Here is a 20,732-nt window from a genome sequence, read left to right as displayed (position 1 = left end):
ATCAGAGTATCTATTTTTTGTTTTTCTGCCACAACTTATTTGGTTTTTTGATAGCTATAAATAGAAGATTTTCAAATGAATCATTTCTCACTACTACATTGCTGAGAACTTGTTTCTTTTGGTAGTAGTAACTCAGAGAGAAGTAAAAATAGGACAAACATGGCTGACATGAAAGACAGTAATGGTAACGTTCTTGCTCTCTCAATTGCAGATGATGATGTGCATAAACCTAACGACGATTATGTCTCGGATGATGGCTGCTTCGTTACTCTTCCCTTTTTACAGAAGGTACATTATTACTTGATACTTTAACTCAACAAAGTTTGTTTGTAAGAATATCGAGATTTTGAGTGTATAATTTAATTAAGCTGTACTACTAACAAAGTAAAGATTTTAGAGAAGTCGGTAACTCAGCGTAGTATGAACAGGTTATTTTTGTCTAGTGGTAGACCTAGCTAATCCACTAGACGTGTCTTTTTTACCAGGCGGCTTTGCGACTAAAGGTCTTAAGTAGTAATAATATTATCCGTACTAATTAACACTTTGCATCCCAAAACTTTGGCTGAATCTCACTTTGGTACTATTACTTTTAACCTTAACAGTTTGCATCTTAAACTTAAAAAACGTTGATTTTTTGTATCCCTTTGGTAGTTTTGCTGTTAAGTCAGACGTTAACGTTAATTGTCAGAAGGACATTTTTGGTAATATTTTTATATTTCAGTTTGCATCCTAGAATTTTCCTCAAATCTTAATTTGCATCCTAGAGTTTTGTAATTCAGTTATAAAAAAATAATGATAATTTCAAATTATCAAAAAATAAATCGAGTTATATTATTTTTTATGTTCACATTAGGATTTTAAAACTGTACCATTAGTTAATTTGGTCTAGTTTATATAATTGTTTAATGCAGAATCTTTACAATATTTGTTGCATATTAAGGTCTAAAAGTCAATTTATAAAATTTTATGACTTATAAAAGTCAATTTTATGACTTACACAAAACTCATAAAATAATAATTAATTCAGTGTTATTTTCACAATTATAATATAACTGAAATCAGAAAGAAAATAGAGAGAAAGATGATTAAGAATTTTATAGTACGATATTACTTTATTTATAAAATTTACAAATTATAAAAGTACAAGTTATTTATGAATTTAAGTATATATTTTAGGTATTGTACAGGTAGATATAATAATATTATATAATCTTGTCCGTTTAAATTAATTTACTATTTTATTTAAGTTACGCTTATTTTATTTAGCTAATGATTATTTACTATTTTTTCTTAATTTAATACTCCATATGTCTCATAATTGAGGCTATTACAAATTATAGAACCATAATTGATTTTTAAAATTTTCTTTTTTGTATAAAAAAATTAACATTAAATTTTTATTTGGAAGAAAAAATTTAAAAAAAAACGAGGCAACTATATTTCATAAGAGTTTTAAAATGCGTGTCGAGCCCTCATATTCCAATGTAAAGAATTGAGTGGGATAGAGAGAATATTATACTTTGATTTATTATATTTCATTTTAAATTATATAAATTTGGAAAAAGAAAATTGAATTACTTTAGATAAATTTATTTATTTGTTTAAAATAATTGTGGGATGAAAAAGAAAATTGAATTATTTTAGATAAATTTATTTATTTATTTAAAATAATTGTGGGATGCAAACTGTTATAGTTTAAAATTATAGACTTAAAATGAGATTCAAGATAAAATATGGGATGGAGACTGTAATTTACGTTTGCATAAATTTTTTGAAAATATACATTAACAGAAATACCCCTCTGCCAATAACGTTAACGTCTGACTTAACGTCAGAAACGTTCAAGGGATGCTTATTGACGGCGTTTCTAAAGTTTGGGGTGCAAACTGTTTTAGTTTAAAAAATTAAATGTTTCAGCCAAAGTTTTGGGATGTAAAGTGCAAATTAGTCTAATACTAATTAGCGATTATTGATAATACATAAATATGCAGGTGATTGCAGAGTTCCTAGGCACATTTTTTCTTATATTTGTGGGGGACGCCGCTATAATAGTGAATATGGCGAAGAACGGTGTAATTACATTGCCGGGAATTGCAATAGTATGGGGACTGGCTGTTACGGTGATGTTTTACTCAATTGGCCACATTTCTGGTGCCCATATCAATCCCGCTGTCACCATTGCTTTCGCATCTGTCAACAGATTTCCGTGGAAGGAGGTAAACATATATTTATTTTTGATGCTTCTGATGTTTCAAGGAAAACTGTCCTATGCCTATTCTTGTTCCTAGTTCCTAAATATAAAAATGTGATTCCTAGCGGAAATGCCTAAACCATTCATCTTTTCCTAGAAGTGTACGACAAATCAGTAAAATTAACGCAAAGGTACTGATCAATTCTCACAATGATTACTGATTTGCAAATGACAAACAAATGAGAAAGACAACCTTTAAGAAAAATACCCCATTCCACATAATGGGTGGTATCGCTCCAAGTACAGCTTAGATTAGATTGCTTATTTGTGTTAAGTTTCTTCTTACAATTGCTAACCTAATCTTATCAAATTTCCTTGTACTAGGTTCCAGCTTATGTTGCAGCACAAATTCTTGGGGCTACATTAGCAAGCGCAAGTCACCGGTTGCTTTTTCAGGGATCAGAAGACAAATTTCCCGGAGCATCACCAACTGGGACAGATCTGCAATCTTTTGTGTTGGAGTTTATAGTAACATTCTACCTCATGTTTGTTATATCTGCTGTGGCAACTGATAACCGAGCTGTTAGTCCTTTTCTCAACTAAATATATCTTTAGATTTACATATTATATGTTGTGAATGTAGAGTGCTTAATTCATTGGCATATTCTCTTTTGTTTCCCTTGGTGCTTATTTTGTTATCATTTCTACTTTGGTTCAAAATGTACAATTGAGTAATAAGAAAAAAAAAACAAAGACATGAAATGCAATGCAAATGCCTTTTAACCATAAAATTTCATACTTATCCTTCTCTTTTTGATTTCTAATGCAGATCGGTGAACTTGCTGGGCTTGCAATTGGAGCCACCGTGTTGCTTAACGTGATGATTGCTGCGTATGTTACATTGGATTGCTTACAAATAATAACCCTCTTTCTGATTTAAAGAACGAGAAGCTAATCAAACCATAGATAAATGTCATCTAAATGATTTCCTGTTAATTAGCGTATGTATGTCTAAATGCGAGTTGATTACTTTTGGTTGACAGGCCAATAACAGGGGGGTCAATGAATCCAGCAAGGACTTTGGGGCCAGTGTTGGTGTCAAGCCGCTACGACAGTGTCTGGATATATTTATTGGGTCCTATACTGGGAGCTATAGCTGGTGCTGGGGTTTACAATATTATCAGATTCACAGACAAGCCCCTCAGGGAAATCACAAGGGCTGCCTCCTTCCTCAAGAAATAGGCCTGAAACTGATCTCCTAATGTATCAAATAAAAATACTCCTGTTGGTCTATGTCTGCAGTGAAGTTATGAAATCTATATGTTTTGAAGTTATACAAAATAACAAAATTATGTTTGGAACCATGTATCGAGCAGATTCACACATCCAAAAACCTACTCAGTAAACAACACAAATCGCTTTCATAGCTGCTACTATGATATACGTCCTACGCCATCCTCCACCACTATAAATAGGTGAAACAATGACTACAAAATAACAAAATTATGTTTGGAATCATAAATCAAGCAGATTCACACATCCTAAAAACCTACTCAGTAAACAATGCAAATCGCTTTCAGTAGCCGCTACTATGAAATACATACTACACCATCCTCCACCACTATAAATAAACGAAAAGCATTCTTTGAAGATAAAATTACTACCGTGGACAAATGATCTGCACGCAAGGTTGGTTTAGTTATATTTTTGTTAGTTTTATTATCATCAATTTGGAGTTTGCAGGTCTTTATTTGGCCTGAGCAAAAAAAAACTTGTATATGTAGTGTTCAATTAATATTCCAGACTACTAGAACACACAACTTCAAAACAGCAGAGTCATGCTATGCTAACATACAGAGAAACATAAACATGTTACATTTACGGACACAAAAATTATTATACAAAAATTGGAATTATAAGCTGAGTGTATGGATCACAAATCTGGTTTTTAGGCCGAAGGAGGGCCTAAAAATCTCCCTTCTTGTTCTTCAACCTGGCACTATACAATTAGATAATATACAAATAATTATCAAAAAATAAAAATTACTCTACTGAATCGTGTGACCGCACCAGACCACGAGTACGTAGCTAGGGAGATCAACGGGGAGGAGGAGCGGCCCATCCTTCAGGAAACGGGCAGCCACATTCCCATTTACATGCGTCTACTGGTAAAACATCCTGCTCCGCGCAGCGCTCATGGCACTTGTCGAAGCAGGGACCGGGTAACGCCATTGTAACATCAAATGATGTTCCCAGAACAAGCAGGGACAACATCAAAGTTGCAAAAATCATGTTATTATTAAAATGCCTCATTGTACAAAATTATAACAAAATGTCATGTAGTATATGTTTTTTGCATGACTAATTAATTTATATATACTTGCTACATTCAATCAAACCCACTCATGCTTCATATTTCAACGCCTCAAATTTAGGCTGCCTGTGAGGAAACCATATCTGGCATTTGGCAAAAAATGTACATTTTAAACCACATATCCAAGTTTACTTATATTTAGCCATCTCCCTTTATTAAACATAGAAATGTAACTTGAAAATATATACAGCCATGTTAAGATTTACTTCTCTCATCATGTTAGTGTTTTCAGAAGTTATGTATAGACCATTGTTGTAGACTTTTAGGTTAAGAATGGCTTTTTGATTAATGATCATGCTCTTTTCTTTTCCTTCTTTTGCAAGTAATTTCCATCAAAAAAAATAAAAATACCCTCTTAGTTTTATCCCTATCTTTAGAAGGCAGATAACAATTATTTTCGGTGATTATTAGCAAAACTTTGGGTATAAGTACTAAAATCCACGTCAAGTGTATTGTAAAGTCGAACTGGATTTTTGATAAATGAGTGTGAGTTATGTTATTTTTTAAATAAGTCGAGCCGTTTGTTTAACTTAAACAAGCTCAAATATTTGACAAATTTGAGTCATTTTAATAGACGATTCGAGTTTTTCCGCGAGTTAAAGAAGTTGGGTTAAAATTAGTCGAGCTGAATTTGTTCGCGACTTAACAATTTAAAAAATTAAAATTAAATAATTAAATTTAAATTTATAAATTCACTCCATCTTTCGTATTCAATCCAAATTTATCGACCCATATAAAAAAGATACTCCGTCCCAATAATTTGTATATAAATCGTTTGGGCACGAAAGTTAAGAAAATGTATAATATAGTGAAAATAAGTAAGAATAGTGGGTATCTGTGTTTTCTTTCCACGTATTTTCTTTCCCCTTCAACTGAATTAGCTCTTTAGTAATCCTATCTGTGTTTTCTTTCCCCTTAATAAATAATGCAAGTCTTATCTTCTAACATGCGTCTTGTCTATCGATATGAGTGTTTAATTGTTTAAGTCAATCATTGTTTTAGATCTGTCATTGATGTTGAGTATACAGTTCTTAGTTAGCTTTTCTTTGATTTTAAATGGCTGGGAAGAGTATTACACTACAGGACATGGAGGAGAGCTTTGCAATGATCACGTTAGAAGATGAAGAACAAGGAGGTTTAGTGTACGAAAGGGAAGCGGAGGATCTGAGTGACATTGATACAAGGTGGTGTTTAGTGGGTCGTTTTCTGACGGAATCTCCAAACGATTTTCAGGCAATGCAGCATAAAATGGCTTCATTGTGGAGACCTGGTAAAGGCATGTATGTTAAACACACTACGCCATAAGTGCACATAGGTAACGGTTTTTATCCAGCGTTGCACGAAAAGCGTTGCATTATCTACAAAATTTTCAGTTTATTGCAACACAGTGGAGAAAACGTTGCAGTACATTGAAGCTACCGTTGCTAATAACTGTTAGTGTTGCGCAGCATGCAACAGTTGAGCAACAGTTGAGGTCATAGCGTTGCATTACATATTTTTTTTATTTAATAAAGACTTAATTGCACGACAATGGCATAAGTTATAATTGATTTGCACAAAATGGCTAATATATAATAATAGGCACCCGTATGACTCATGTATAATTATTTTGTCACCCGATTGCATTCCGTTAGTTATTTTTAACGGACGTTAAGATTTTTTTAAATCAAAGATATAATTACACGAAAATGGTCTGAATTATAATTTTTTTGCACAAAAATGATCTATCAAAGAATTAAAAATCAAAGAGTATTTATAAATTAAATCAGTCATGGAATTAAAAACTAAAGAGCAAATATAAATCTTTCTACATTTCTGTCAGACCCTGTTAAAAAGAACGATTTTGCTGATTTCTTCTGTGAAATTGAGTGCATGACTTTGTGTGTATTTCTTGGCTTTTTCTGTATAACCTGAAGGTCTCTCTTTAGTTTATTCTATATGTGTTGGCTTTATACTGTAATATTTTGGTATTTCTTTACATCATGCTCATTAGCTTAAAGTGCTTATTGAAAATGTAATAATTTTGTATGGATTGTCTCGTTCCTAAGATGTAAAACTTTGATATTCTCTAACTATCACTTCTAGATGTTGTCTAACATAAAATTTTGAATCCTACCATTCGATATGGAGTTTGGATTCATGAAATGTTGGTACATTAGTATTTTTCATTAGTATCCTTAATTATTTTTTCCATGTTATCAGACTATACATGAAAATAAGAAATTAAATAATTATAAGTAAGATATGGCTGATATGCATGTTTTAACACTTATTTTTATGTGGATATTATAATTTTGGAAGGCAGGTGATTAATGTTCCCTCGTTCATGGTGAAAGTGTATTATCATAAGTATATTGACTTTTCACTTACGAGTCCCTTTGCTGGTAGTCGACCTGATAGAGTTAAGTGAAGGAACCATAAGACTGCTTCAAAAAAAAACTAGTGGCGGAGATGGAGACGAAGAAGATGAAGATTAATGCGTTAAGTTTAATATACTTCTGAATGCTTATGTTTGAAACATGGTTTATGGTTTACCATTTTCCGTTTTGGCTCTGACCCAGAAATATAGATTAAGGTGTTTTTTTCCGTCTTGGCTATGTCGCAGAAATGTAGATTAAGGTGTGATTCTTTAATTTTACAAAAGGAAAGTCGTTTACCTTTATAAAAAACAAGTTTTTTTTGCTAATTTGTAGCTTTTGTTTGGTTTTTTATTCCGTGATTGATTTATCTTACAAATGCTCTTTGATTTTAATTTCATGATTGATCATTTTTGTGTAAAAAATATTATAATTAGGCCATCTTCGTACAATTACAACTTTAATTTATGAAAACCCTAGCGTCCGTTAAAAATAACTAACAGAATGCAATCGGGTGGCAAGAAAATTATACATGAGTTATACGGGTGCCTATTATTATATATTAGCCATTTTTGTGCAAAACAATTATAACTCATACCATTTTTATGCAATTAAGTCTTTAATAAATGCTGACATGAAAAATAAATCTGAGGTGGCATGTTTGGGACCCACAGTTGCTGACGTGGCATGCTGACGTGTCATGTGGGTCCCGCTAGAGGGGTCAATTTTTACTGACGTGGCATTTGTGGGTCCCACATACGGGTCCCACTAGTGACGTGCCATGCCGACGTGTGACACCAGTGGGTCTCACATGCGGGGCCCAAAATGCTGACGTTACACAAGTGGGGCCCACTTGCTGACTTGGCACTTCAAGCGTTGCATTTGCTTTCTGGTGTTGCAGTAGGTTATTTAGTGGTGCCTTAGTTATTGTACTATTCTTAAAATTTATTTGTTATATTCATGTTCTAAATTTTTTAAAATTATTTTTAATTGATCCAACCGTGCGGATGATGTTACCTACAAATTTTAGAGATGTGTAATTGTTTTTTTAAAAAATAAATTTTATATCACATGCTTTTATATTAGTCAAACCACGGTGCACACGGGTTCCCATTACGTAGTCTTGTCCCGGGTGGTGATTCTATTTTTTTTAATTTTTTGTTCAACGATCCAACCATACGGATGATGATACCTACTAATTTTAGAGATGTCTAAATGTTTTTAAAAAAATTTAGATTTTATATCGTGTCTTTTTATAATAGTCAAATTACGGTCAACACGGGTTCCTATAACCAAGTCTTATCTCGAGTGATGATTCTATTTTTTTAAAATTTTTGTTCAACGATTTATCCATATGGATGATGATACCTACTAATTTAGATATGTCTAAATTTTTTTTAAAAAAATTAGATTTTACATCGTGTATTTTTATAATAGTCAAATTACGGTCAACACGGGTTCCTATAACCAAGTCTTGTCCCGAGTGGTGATTCCATTTTTTCAAAATTCTTGTTCAACAATTTAACCGTACGCATGATGTTACCTACTAATTTTAGAGATGTGTAATTTTTTTAAAAAATTTAGTTTTTATATCGTGTGTTTTTATAATAATCAAATTACGGTCAACACGGGTTCCTATAACCAAGTCTTGTCCCGAGTGGTGATTCTATTTTTTTAAAATTCTTGTTCGACCAACCGTACGGATGATGTTACCTACTAATTTTAGAGATTTATAAATTATTTTTAAAAAAATTAGATTTTATATCGTGTGTTTTTATAATAGTCAAATTACGGCCAACGTGGGTTCCTGCTACCTAGTCTTGTACCGGGTGGTGATTCTATTTTTTTAAAATTCTTGTTCGACGATCCAACCGTACGGATGATGTTACCTACTAATTTTAGAGATGTACACATTTTTTTTAAAAAATTTAGATATTATTTTTATAATTTTACAATTTTTTATAGATATAAAAAAATGGGGAAATATAATAAAAATATGATGTTTTATTTTTATAATTATCTAGACAATTGTTTGAGTGTATAGTAATATTTGTAGAATTTTTAAAATTTTCTAGCTATTTAATATTAATTTTTAATTAGTCTTTAATTCGTTAAATAGAAAATAGAAAATCAACCACTTGATGGCTACGTGGCAGAAGAGTATTTGTAACACCCCCAAATCCGGGGTCGGGGATCCGGGTTGTCACGAGTTCCATTTTCCTTAATAATACTTAATAATCAACCAACTACTACGTACTGTGACCCCACAATATACACACACACCACAAGTTATAGTCTCATAGATGAATACCAAACAATAACACAAGTCATTTTATTCCACAATTATAAGTCATTACACCTCAAAAGGGTTTCTGAATAAATTTACATATTCTTTGCCATTATTACAATTCATAAATATACATAAGTCTGGTACATCAAAAGTTGAAAGTCTAGCCTATTGGTAGACCCTACCTCAGCTACAACGGCATCAACGCCTACAGGAAACTGCGGAATATTTCCTATACGCTCGCGAATTGGGAGCTTGATCATGTTCATCTTGTCTATCTGTTGTTGTGTGATGAAAGAAGAAAATAAGGGTGAGCAACAAGCTCACCGAGATAATATGTATAATGATTAACAATATATGAGCATTCTCATAGTACTCATGAAAGTCTTGGTCAAGTAAAAAAATGAACCAAATTTGATATGTTATCGCGACCAAGTCGCAAAATATTCAGTATATATGTATATATACTTTTGAAAATCTTGGAACTCCTTTTCCATGCATAATATACACAAAGTTCCAGTTTATAACTGTATAAAAATATCGTTGCAAGGTGATCTCATATATCTAACTTTGTCTCAACATTTTTGTGAAAATCTTTGTCATGCATAAGATAATCATTAACCAGATATAAGTTGAAAAGATGATGTTACAAGATACTCCAATATACTTATATCTTTTCCAGATACTACTTGAACTACCACCGTTCAAGGTATCATCAGTTTCAAAAGTTCATCACATAGATGAGACTACAAGAAAAGACTTGAATAGATTCAATCTTTGAAATATCATTATAAATAATGAAGTTACGAGATACTTCATTAAGTCCCGATATATATACACCTATATATATATCTCATACTTTCCTTGGAAACCTCTGTTATGAAAAATATAAACAGAGTTATAATATCCAATGAATTTGGAAAGAAGAAAACCTTGGCATAAACCTGATATCTTGTTGATCAGGCAAAGATACCAATAAGTAACATTTTCTACTGGTAGATGGACGAATTCCCCACTGGTCATCACCCTGGCCGCATTAGGACCTATGCTGGACTGCCACTCAGCCACTTACGCATTGATGGACTCCCACTGAGCCACTTACACTTTCATGGACGCCCACTGAGCCCATGTTGCTTATGCCGACTCAAATAGATGGACTTACTTCCCGAACGTTGGGCAAGTAATCAAAATGTTTTCTCAAAACAGCAACCTTGTTGCGAATATAAAATACTGCACAGAGCCGGATCCCTCGGGTTTTGAGCGAGTATTTAAATCCACTTTGAAAGGAAGATCTTAAATATAAAAATGAGTTTTGGGATCCGCTCTAACTTTCAAAATCATTTTGAAGACTCGAAAACATTTTTAAGAATGTATGGAGTAATGCTGATTTAATAAAATAAATCAGTCCCGATATGTTGGAGAATATCTGAATATTATTATTTAAATAATATTCCCATAAAGGATAATCTTTATAAAAATAGTTGAAGTAGAAGTTTTAAGACTCATACTTGAAATGAATAATAAATAACCAAAGATATACTTATATGAAAGTATGATCTTTATTTGAATAATCGAAAATAAGTTTGATTATCGAAACATTATTCTTTAATAAAATAAAGAATAATATTTAATAAAACGAGCGGAGTCATAAGCCCTCGAATGAATATTCAAAATAATATTCATTAAATAAAGTAAGTGGAGTCATAAGTCCTCGAATGAATATTCAAAATAATATTCATTAAATAAAGTAAGCGGAGTCATAAGTCCTCGAATGAATATTCAAAATAATATTCATTAAATAAAATAAAGTTATCGAATAAACCTTATTCGATTAATAGTTTTGAAAACTATATCAATATATATATATATATATATTATACTCGGGAACATCGACTCCCGGTTTAGAAAATGTTCACCTTTGGGTCCCCTATACTAAGGGTATACGCAACTACTGCTTATCTCTAGCATATGTATTATGCAACTTATAAGCATTTGAATCAACAATTAGATATCAAGATTACGAAACAGGCATCATATAAATATCATATCACATGCTCCAATATATTGCAAGACTTTGCTAATAATAATCATACACTTATCACAAGATAATGCATTTACATATATTTACATCACAACAACAGTATAACGGGTAGAAAACTTGCCTGAGTGTTCCCGGAGAGACTTAAGCTTAGAGTGGGTCCGATAACCTATGAACAACAACATAATTCGGAATTAACCCACGGTCGCTTAAGAAACTAGACTTTAACCAATTGAACCCTAATGTTCGCTTATGGTCACTTCTACGTTTAACGAATCACATAAGTCGTTCGAGTACCCTTCGCTCCACCATTTTTAATAAATTAACCATTAAGAATTTTAAGGCGATTTTTTCGCGAGTACTCTAGCAACTGCCTAATCCACTTTACATAATTGTTTCATACTCCAATTAGTCAATTAAGGGTCTTAACCAAGATTTCAAAGTAAGGTGAGGGGTAATGGTTCGTTCGCGAAATGCCGTTACTTAAAACGGTCGTTTCTCCTAAACCGTACATCGGATTCAAGCGAACCACATATCAAAACGAAGCTTACGACATAATCTAACTGAACATGAAAAAGTCACAGATTCAATAGTTAGCTCTCTGTCCCGAACACTAAGAACAAGCAGTTGTATGAAATTGGGCATTACGACGACTATGTTTACGCGATTACCAAGTTTTAAACCACTCCAAACAACCACCATTCAACTCACAACCAACAATACAACCAACCCTCATCCAAAACTTACTACATCAGTCCCCAAACCTCAAGATTTTCCAATTTATACAACCCCACACATGAACTACTAGCTATACTTAAGTTTCATTAACTATAAACAAGATTTCAACATCCAAATCACTACAAATCCAATCCAAACTCTAAACACACAAGCATCATGCTTCTCATTTACTATAACCATCAAAACCATCATAATACTCAAAGTAAAGTTAGGGTTTGGAGGTGTTATACCTTCCTTGAAGTGATTAGAGTAGCTAGGAAGTCTTAGGGAGCCTCCTACAAGCTTGATCTTTCCAAAGAAATCAAGAACACAAAGTTAGGTTTTGAAGTTTCTAAAAGTCAGATTGAAAGAACTGTCAAAACGAGGGTCTTACCATATTTATTTGGACGAGACTAGTGAACAAGAGTTGTAGGCCATCTCAATACCTTTCCAAAGAGCTATAGAACATACTATTTGAGTGAGTATTGAAGGAGATATGGTAGTTTGAAGTTGCTGCTCTGGTTTGGCCGAGAGCTTTTGTTCTTGGAAAGCAAAAGTCAACTTCTAATTTGTGTTTTGTGATTTGTTTTGCCTTGGCTTGGTTGCTACCTTTTGTTTGTTAATTAAATTGTTACCATGGTAAAAATTGTGTGGCTCACAATCAACCAACCAATCCTTCCCACTTTGTCATGCTCATGTTATCTGCTTATGTCATCTTGTTACACTTATCTTCCTCTTGTTGGTGTGATGACATCATCGTCCATTAACCTCTTTGATTAACCCCTAATTACTTGGCTAATGACCGTTGATCTGTTATACAGTTCGCTTAACTTTCGTTCTCGTTTATCGTTTGAGGGATCATACCCGGGATCTTATTACTTGGGTTCCCCTAAACCTATCTCAATATTTTATATTTCTTTTATGATCCTCTCTTATAATCCTTGAATTAAATCCTTTTAATCATGTTACCTTATACTCAATTCTTACGGTATCTGGTGGATTTTCGGAAAAAATCAAAGTTTTCGAATTTGGATTCTGACGATCTTTACATATACTTATTTACTTTATGGAATACTAATACGATCTTAGAATTTCCATAACAGTACTCCTATATAGTGTGGTCTGATAATTTTCCTTAATTAGCATCATCAGCAAAAGTTATATTCATCCGTGTTTCAAAAATTCCAAAAATTGGGGTTATTACAGTATTGGATGGTGAATGCATCACGCGGATCAACAGCTTCAGTTTTAATCCTGACCGTCTAATCAATTTTAAAAAAACACAATTTGGATAAATCCTGATCGGTGGTTCATATAAACCCTAAAACCTATAACAGTGTGCAACTTTCCTACGCTCATCAGTTTTTCCTACGCTCATCAGTTCTTCCCCTTTTCCTATGAATCTTCCAACTTTTCCGCTAACAAAACAATTCAGAAAAAATTATTTATTTTAATCCTTCGTGAAATCCAACCATGGCTAATACACATCGAGTGGAGAAAGTTTGGGGCTTTCGATTGTTTGAGGGATAGGAGAGGGGGAGGGTTTGAGAGGGACGAGATTTGGGGGAAGAAGAGGGAGGATGTTATGAGGCATAAGCTTAATTTTGGGGAAGAAGTGGGACGAGAAAGGTGCCGATTGATGAGGAGATGCAATGGGGTGTTGTGGGTGCTGTTAAGCCTAAGGGGTCGAATCCATTTGGCAATTATTTTTCAGTGCAACAATTGTTATAATATTGAAGAGGCTAAAAAGATTCATTTGTGTGTGATTAAAGATGGGTTATTTAGGGATGTGTTTTTGTCGAATACCCTTATTAATTTGTATGTTAAATTGGGTGATTTGGGTGGTGTTTGATGAAATGTCTGAGAGAAATATGGTGTCTAGGGCTTGTTTGTTTGCACAAAGGGCTCGTGATAGTGAGATAGTCTGCAGCAAGCAAATTAAACAAATTCAACAAATTAAACAATTTCAACTATATCAACTTCACAAGATAATGATCATGGTCAGCTAGCTGTAAGTCATTTATATATCCTATATATTCATATGGTCAGGCTGTGTTATATGATTTTCTGTGTTTTGTTGTGGTGTAGTGTTTAACTTGGGTACATAACTTAGTTTAAGGCTTTCTGGTTCTAAATTTAGAATTTATTAGTAGTTCATATCTGTATCAATATGACAGTCCTGTAGTGATCAATCGAAACCTTCAAACTTGCCTTGGTAAAAATAAATACTATTGGAATGCTATAAATTGAGTGCACTTTGGCTGAACAGAGTACAGTTTAAATTTGAATTATGGAATACAATATTTAATTAAACTAAGCCCCAAAAATTAAACTATTTATCCTTTTTACATGTTTATTGATGAAGAGACGGAAGTATTTATGAAGAATTCAAGTGTCCTGGACAGCAGAAAGAGGGTTGGGATATGGAGGATTATCTTTGTCCGTAACATTCCATACACCGATGCAAGACGAAATGGAAAGGTTAGTTCTATTTATGTGTTCAATTCACTCCTAGTTTCCCAGTTTATTCCTAAGGAAAATATGTTGATCATCCAGACTGTCATTCACACTCCCTATATCTTTTTCCTTTACATGGTGACAGTGACATTAATACGCAAATCTCTGTGAGATGTCAATGCTTTAAATATCATATGATGGTTTTTTCCTATCTTGGGTCATGTGGTGGTGCATGACACCAAGCTCATTTTTGTTGCAGAAGTTATACACTTAATTGTTGTAGTGACTCCAATCTATAGTTATGCATTGGATATGGTTTGTTCTTTGCTAATATTTTTGCACCCATTTGTTGGGACTTAGGAGAAGCTTTATAGCTACACAAAAATTTGAGACTAAAATGGAAGAGTGAGAGTGAGAGTAAAGCGGATCAAGAGTGGCACCCCTACTGAATATTTTGAAAAAATTATTAATATATTTATATAATCTAATTTTTATGAAATAACTTAACTGGTAAAATAAATTGTACATTTAATTATTTATATATAATCTATTTTGTATGATATAACTTATATGGTACAAAAAATGTATGGGCTTGATTGAAGTACAAATCTTGCGAAAATTACAATTTTTTTTGTTTTTATTCTGATATTTCCATCTCAGGTGACGAGAAAAATTAGTGTATGGGATAGATCAATTTCAAATTTTTCTTAGGGTACATATTTAAAATTGATTAATAACTTTATACATGTATGTACATATTCAGTGAGCTCCCACTGGAAATTACTCCTTGGCCCTCCCCTACTCAGAAGCTTGTATGTGTAATGAAAAGCCACTTCACGTGGTAGTATAATATTCTGAATAGAGATTTTATTTCTAAATTTACTTAAAATATACTGTAGTAAAACTTTTATTTTTCAGGTTGCTGCTTCTGTTGTTCTGTTGTTCGTTTCTTTGCGTTTAAGTGTCTGGAGCAGTTTCGAAGCCTCTTTCTTGACGAACGCAATTCTTAAGTCTTATTATGTTCTTCTATATCTTCCTCTCCCAAATAAATAAGCCAGTAGCCTTTTTTATATTTAATTTCCATCTTATTTCCATTTTTCTTTGATTCTATTTTAACTTTTTTAGTCTCTCCTTTATATATTATAATTTGGAGGTTTCCTTCACAACTTTATGCCAGCGAACCGTGATATTATTACAATAAGAAAAAAAAAGTACATTGTTACCAGCTAAATTCAAATAATTGATTTTTTTTGGACAGGCGAACGATAGATTGGTGGTTATTTGAAAAAGTAGATTATTATAAGTGTATGGTAGCTTCAGGGAATCTCTCTCTCTGTCTTCAAGAACATTTTTGTGTCTGGTTTATGCTGCAACGATGAGATTATTCAATTTTTTTAGTCGTTGATACTTGATACTTGCTTAGTTCCCGGAAATCTGTTAAAATTTAAAAATGGAAGTCATAAGCTATTATTGACTTTAAGAAGCATATGAAAAGACTAAAAGAGGTGAAAGGACTAGAGAGTTGCATAGTGTACATGAAGTTGGAGAGCAGTTACACTCACGAGGGTTTTCTACATGAAATACCACTATGGGCGCAAATTTGATAGTTGATATATAGTCTTTGTCTATCTCCGTCTTACATCCCTATCACTCCTTCATGTCCAGAATTTATAAGTTCTTGCTTCTACAGATGTATTTAAAACAAAAAAAAATACAGAAGGCTGGCTTGGAGTTGGAGGACTTTATATTAGAAATTGGATATTTATTATATATTTGACTGTTTCTGCAAATTGAAGGACTGAGTATGCTATGAACTATTCTATGCCATTATCTTATGCATGTGAATCATCTAGGCAAGCTTATTAATCTTTACTAAATAATGATGCATTTTTTACAGATTCCAAAGCTTCTATTACATCGCATTTTTCCTAATGTACGATATTCTTTATGGATTGACGAAAAGCTTCAACTTGTCACTGATCCATATCAAATTCTTGAAAGGTACATCTTATAAATTGTATTGCTTATGTTTGCGTTTTTTGAAAAACCAGTGTCATAATAATTACAAATACTGCAGTGGTGCATGCTAGAACAAGAGTGCATGTTACAATTATTAGGCCATTAATTAGCATTAAATTTTATACAAAGTGAAAGCCGATTAATCAAGTATGCATCGGTTTGCGTATGCTTTTTCTTGCATCTTCTCAGGTTTTTGTGGCGGCAAAATGCTTCTTTCGCTATTTCAAGACATTATTCTCGTTTTGATGTGTTCGAATAAGCTGAATCTAATAAAGCTGCAGGGAAATATGAGAATACCTCCACTGATTACCAGATTGACTTTTATAGTAAAGAAGGTCTTACACCATATTCTGATGTTAAGCTTCCAATAGCAAGTGGTAGGTTCATGTTTTAAGGATCTTTATGACTTTCTGACAATAAATTTGGCGAAAGGTTTCAAGTTTGGATCAATAACTATGCAAGTAAATGTTTTGCATATGTTCCTGAAGGGTGTGTCATCATAAGGGAGCACATTTCATTTTTTTACAGTCTGGATGTTGTAAAATTATCACGGTCTGGTTGCTATTTTTTCTGTAAGAACCCAAATTTTTGACGTCAGTAAAAGACCTTTAGGAATAGTAACCTTGCGGTTTATTAAAAACTTTTACGACCACACCATATACGAGTGTTTAATTTAAGTTTCCGAGTTCATATTGTGGTTATACGTACTAAAGAGTGTATACAAAAGTCGTGAGTTTTCGAAGAAAACCAATAGTCCAATTGATATTATTTTACGAGTCATCGAGAAATAAGAGAATTATACTACGACCAAGAAAATCTTGAGAATTATAATTTCATAACTCATAACCAAGTACGAGCACTGGAAATGGTAATGATTTATGATTAGCGGAATTCTTCGACGTAGCATTTACGGGAATTGATTTAAACGTACGTGAACGAAAGCGAGATAATGTAGGATGACAAAGTCAAGTGATAACCTAGGAAATTAAGTATTTTATAAATTTATTCAACAAGTAATAAATTAGGAAGCTAGTTACAAAAATTAATAAATAACAAATTTTGATAAACATAAATTCAAGGAGCATATCATGCAAGCTTTGAAAAATGAGACACCTAGCTAAGCATAACCTTTGAAAATGAGATGCATCTTGTCCTACACACTTTCTAAAGTCACAAAAGCCTATTTCCACCATATTTCCAAGAAACAAGCAAGGCAATTCTCTCTCTCTCTCCAAAAACCCAATGCTGATTTTCAAGAACACCATGGGAAGAAAAATTCATATCTCATGATCTATTCATTCAAAAATCACCAAAATTTAACCAAATCTTCCTCATACCATATACAAGGTACGTTCAAAATTTCATGGCCATTGAATTAGTATAGCATACTAAAATCCTTGTTCAAAATTAGTGGTGAATAGTAACTCCGAAAATCACTAACTTGTTTTCTTAATTTTCCATGAAAGTTTAAGGCTCCTAAAGCTAGACCAAGGCTTCATCAAGGATCTTAGGACTTTATTAAGTATTAACAAGTTTCAAGAAAGGTATAAACATTCATCCAAACTTTGTTTAAGTTTTAAGTTTCAAAAAAAGTAAGGATCTTGGATATAAGTATGGTTTTGATGATTGATTAGATATTATCTTGATGTTTAACTAATTAGTGTTAAGGTTGATGATTGTTGCCTCTTGAGAGGAGTTAGTGTTGAGATGATGATTTGATGATTGTGTTAGAAAATGGAAAGTTTGAGGTATATTTTATATATGTTCTTGATATAATTTCTGGAAGCTAACAATTGGAGGTTGTTCCTTGACATGAGGACTTAAACTTTCATATTTGGATCTAAGACATTTTCATAGTGGAATCCATGAATATATTGCGACAAAGTTGCTTGTTTGAAATGGGTTATGGGGATTTTGTCCCACATTGATATTGTAAAAGAAAGATATTGAGTTTATATAGCATCTTGTGTTAGTGTTGTTTACAACTACTAGCATAAGTGGAATGCATGTGTGGCCTAGTGCTTGTGGGAACTCTTATATTTTTCTTTTCTATTACAAGTTTAATTATTTATATTGATTATTTAATTATTAATATAAAATATATTTATTAAAGATTATTTTAATCATACTTTGAATATATTTTGTAATATTAATATTAATTAATCAGGATATAATATAAATAATAAGGAAAACCCATTTTGTTTACTTTTTCTATTTTGTTACTTGGTGTACCACATCGAGTAAAATAGAAGAAGAGTAACTTGAGATGCCTATATATTGAGAGGTACACTTGAGATAAATATGACACAAGTCTATGTGCCTACCTCGCAAACATATATGAGTTGCATAGGTTTTATGGGCAAAATGAGGTGCGAGTCGCTGTTGATCATTGTTGGTTCTGTGGCCAAATTGATCTGTTGTTGTTTTATCCTGGAAGCGATATTGCTGCATTACATCACAACTTAAGTGTGGAGCAATAATCTCTTTAAGAACAGTCAAGTCCTCTTGAAGGGTTTGGCGACTCAGCTGTTGTGTTCTTCTTCTTATCAGAATTTGAAAAGCGATAAAAGATAAGTTTTCTTTACTTTCTTTGTCAATTACAGTCTTTATAGATTGTTATTGCCTTCGTGTTTTGTTTCGTTAGTTGGTTATTTGGTTATTTGCCTTGTTCTTGTTATTATATATATATATATATAACTTCCCATTTTGCTGTGTAGTTAGAATTATACCCAACAATCTTGAAGAGATTGTAGTTATATATAGTTAATTAGCAAAATGGTTAACAAAACTGGTGATGTTCCTAAAACTGTTGAGACTGGTTCTGGTTCTGGTGGTACTACTACCATTGACTGGACCACGTATCGTTTCCCCAGCCAATTGATTTATCGGGTATGCCTAATAAATTCAGTGGTGGAGCTTCTTTTCTCGTTGGCAGAGAAAAAAATGAAGCTCTGGGTAACGGCTAAGGGTCTATGGTTAGTGGTACAGTATGATCCTCCTGGGTTGGATCAAGAGAAAGCTGAATCTGTTAAGGTTTATGCTTTATGGGCTAAGAAGGATGGGGTGGCCAGGGCAACCATTTTGGCAGCCTTGGAGAACACCTTGTTCGATGTTTATTCATCAGATGCCTATACTGCTAAAGTCTTATGAAATAAGCTGGACCAAACCCATAATACTGATTCTCAAGGTCTTGAGAAGTATTCTGTGGCTAGTTTTCTTGATTTCAAGTTGGTGGATGGGAAATCCATGACTGAACAGGTTCATGAGTTTGAGATGTTGGTTCATACTTTGGGTGAGTCCGATATGGTCTTGCCTGAGAAGTTTCGAGTGATGTCTGTGATTGAAAATCTTCCTAAGTCTTGGGAAGAGTTTGCTCTCTCCCTGAAAAGACAGAAAGGAGAGATCACATGAACTAACTTGATGTTGGACATCTCTGTACAGGAGCAGCACAAGTCCAAACATGGACATTTATTGCCTGTGGAAAATGGGAGCTCGAAGGTGAATGTAGTGACTGTAGGAAAGAAAAGAAAGTTAGTCACTAAGAAGGCTAATACTAAACCTGACAAGAACAAGGCTAAGAAACCAAAGGTGAACAAACCATGTTGGTCTTGTGGACAGGTTGGTCATTGGAGTAAGGACTGTCCAAGTAAGAAAGTTAAGAAAGTTGGAGTGGTAGCTCAAGTAAATACTGTGCTTGGACTTGGAACCACGAGTGGGCCAGTAGCTGACATGGTCATTGGTGAGGTTGTTGCCTCTGGAACCGATGACGGGTATGTTACTTACAACCCTGTACTACTTTCCACTTATCTGTCACATGAGTGGTTGATTAATACTGGAGCTAATATACATATTTGTGCTGATATTAGCTTGTTTGTATCTTATCAACAGAGTCATGCAGTGACAGTGACGATGGGGAATGCTAGTGCTGCACAAGTGCTTGGAATAGGAAACGTGGACCTGAAGTTTGCTTCTAGGCGGATTCTATCTCTCACTAGAGTGCATCATGTTCCCTTTATGCTTAGAAATATTATAAGTGGAAGTTGTTTAGTTTATTTACGGCTTTGAACTTTCTTTGAAGTGTAATAAATAGTTATTACTCATACTGGTACATTCTTTGGCAATGGTTACTTGTCTGATGGTTTGTTTTAATAAATGTTGAACCCGTTTTGGGTGGTTTTATTAATGATAGTATTGAACCTTCTGTTAATTGTGTAGAATTATCTGATTTGTGGCACTTACGACTTGGTCATTTAAATTTTGGTACTCTAAAGAATATGATGAATTTAGAGTTG

The 20,732-nt window shown here is 33.2% G+C and overlaps 2 protein-coding genes and 2 long non-coding RNA genes across 6 annotated transcripts; 2 read left to right on the top strand and 2 right to left on the bottom strand.

Moving 5' to 3' along the window:
• The first annotated feature begins 1,984 nt into the window (after nucleotides 1-1,984).
• LOC141678379 (aquaporin NIP1-1-like) lies at nucleotides 1,985-3,571 on the top strand. The gene is made up of 4 exons (XM_074484679.1): nucleotides 1,985-2,216; nucleotides 2,576-2,773; nucleotides 3,021-3,082; nucleotides 3,235-3,571. The coding sequence occupies exons 1-4, from the start codon at nucleotides 1,986-1,988 to the stop codon at nucleotides 3,431-3,433; spliced, it is 690 nt and encodes a 229-aa protein (XP_074340780.1). The 5' UTR covers nucleotide 1,985; the 3' UTR covers nucleotides 3,434-3,571.
• Nucleotides 3,572-4,049: 478 nt separating this feature from the next.
• LOC141676498 (uncharacterized) lies at nucleotides 4,050-4,553 on the bottom strand. The gene is made up of 2 exons (XR_012557037.1): nucleotides 4,262-4,553; nucleotides 4,050-4,184 (listed from the first exon to the last, which is right to left on the bottom strand). It is a non-coding gene; the product is annotated as an uncharacterized LOC141676498 (long non-coding RNA).
• Nucleotides 4,554-11,371: 6,818 nt separating this feature from the next.
• Nucleotides 11,372-12,530, bottom strand: LOC141676748 (uncharacterized). Its single transcript, XR_012557124.1, has 3 exons — nucleotides 12,359-12,530; nucleotides 12,216-12,273; nucleotides 11,372-11,416 (listed from the first exon to the last, which is right to left on the bottom strand). It is a non-coding gene; the product is annotated as an uncharacterized LOC141676748 (long non-coding RNA).
• A 793-nt stretch (nucleotides 12,531-13,323) lies between these two features.
• Nucleotides 13,324-17,085, top strand: LOC141678627 (putative hexosyltransferase MUCI70). Of its 3 annotated transcripts, none has more exons than XM_074484975.1 (4): nucleotides 13,324-13,964; nucleotides 14,330-14,445; nucleotides 16,319-16,422; nucleotides 16,630-17,085. In XM_074484975.1, the coding sequence occupies exons 2-4, from the start codon at nucleotides 14,344-14,346 to the stop codon at nucleotides 16,697-16,699; spliced, it is 276 nt and encodes a 91-aa protein (XP_074341076.1). In that variant the 5' UTR covers nucleotides 13,324-13,964; nucleotides 14,330-14,343; the 3' UTR covers nucleotides 16,700-17,085. The 3 variants fall into 3 exon arrangements, with proteins under 3 accessions (XP_074341076.1, XP_074341075.1, XP_074341074.1); XM_074484974.1 differs by having other exon boundaries at nucleotides 13,324-13,975; XM_074484973.1 differs by having other exon boundaries at nucleotides 13,324-14,445.
• Nucleotides 17,086-20,732: the final 3,647 nt, after the last annotated feature.

Source organism: Apium graveolens, chromosome 8 (assembly GCF_009905375.1).
Source record: "Apium graveolens cultivar Ventura chromosome 8, ASM990537v1, whole genome shotgun sequence".
NCBI classification, from domain to species: Eukaryota; Viridiplantae; Streptophyta; class Magnoliopsida; order Apiales; family Apiaceae; genus Apium; species Apium graveolens.
This window is presented reverse-complemented; position numbering and strand designations above follow the sequence as displayed.

Bases quoted from the DNA above. Each gene is read 5' to 3' on its own strand.
- LOC141678627 (XM_074484973.1), top strand. From the start codon at position 14,314: ATGTTTATTGATGAAGAGACGGAAGTATTTATGAAGAATTCAAGTGTC. The intron at 14,446-16,318 runs GTTAGTTCTATT...CATTTTTTACAG, and splicing joins ATGCAAGACGAAATGGAAAG to ATTCCAAAGCTTCTATTACA. The intron at 16,423-16,629 runs GTACATCTTATA...GCATCTTCTCAG, and splicing joins CCATATCAAATTCTTGAAAG to GTTTTTGTGGCGGCAAAATG.
- LOC141678379 (XM_074484679.1), top strand. From the start codon at position 1,986: ATGCAGGTGATTGCAGAGTTCCTAGGCACATTTTTTCTTATATTTGTG. The intron at 2,774-3,020 runs GTTAGTCCTTTT...TTTCTAATGCAG, and splicing joins TGGCAACTGATAACCGAGCT to ATCGGTGAACTTGCTGGGCT. The intron at 3,083-3,234 runs GTATGTTACATT...TTTGGTTGACAG, and splicing joins CTTAACGTGATGATTGCTGC to GCCAATAACAGGGGGGTCAA.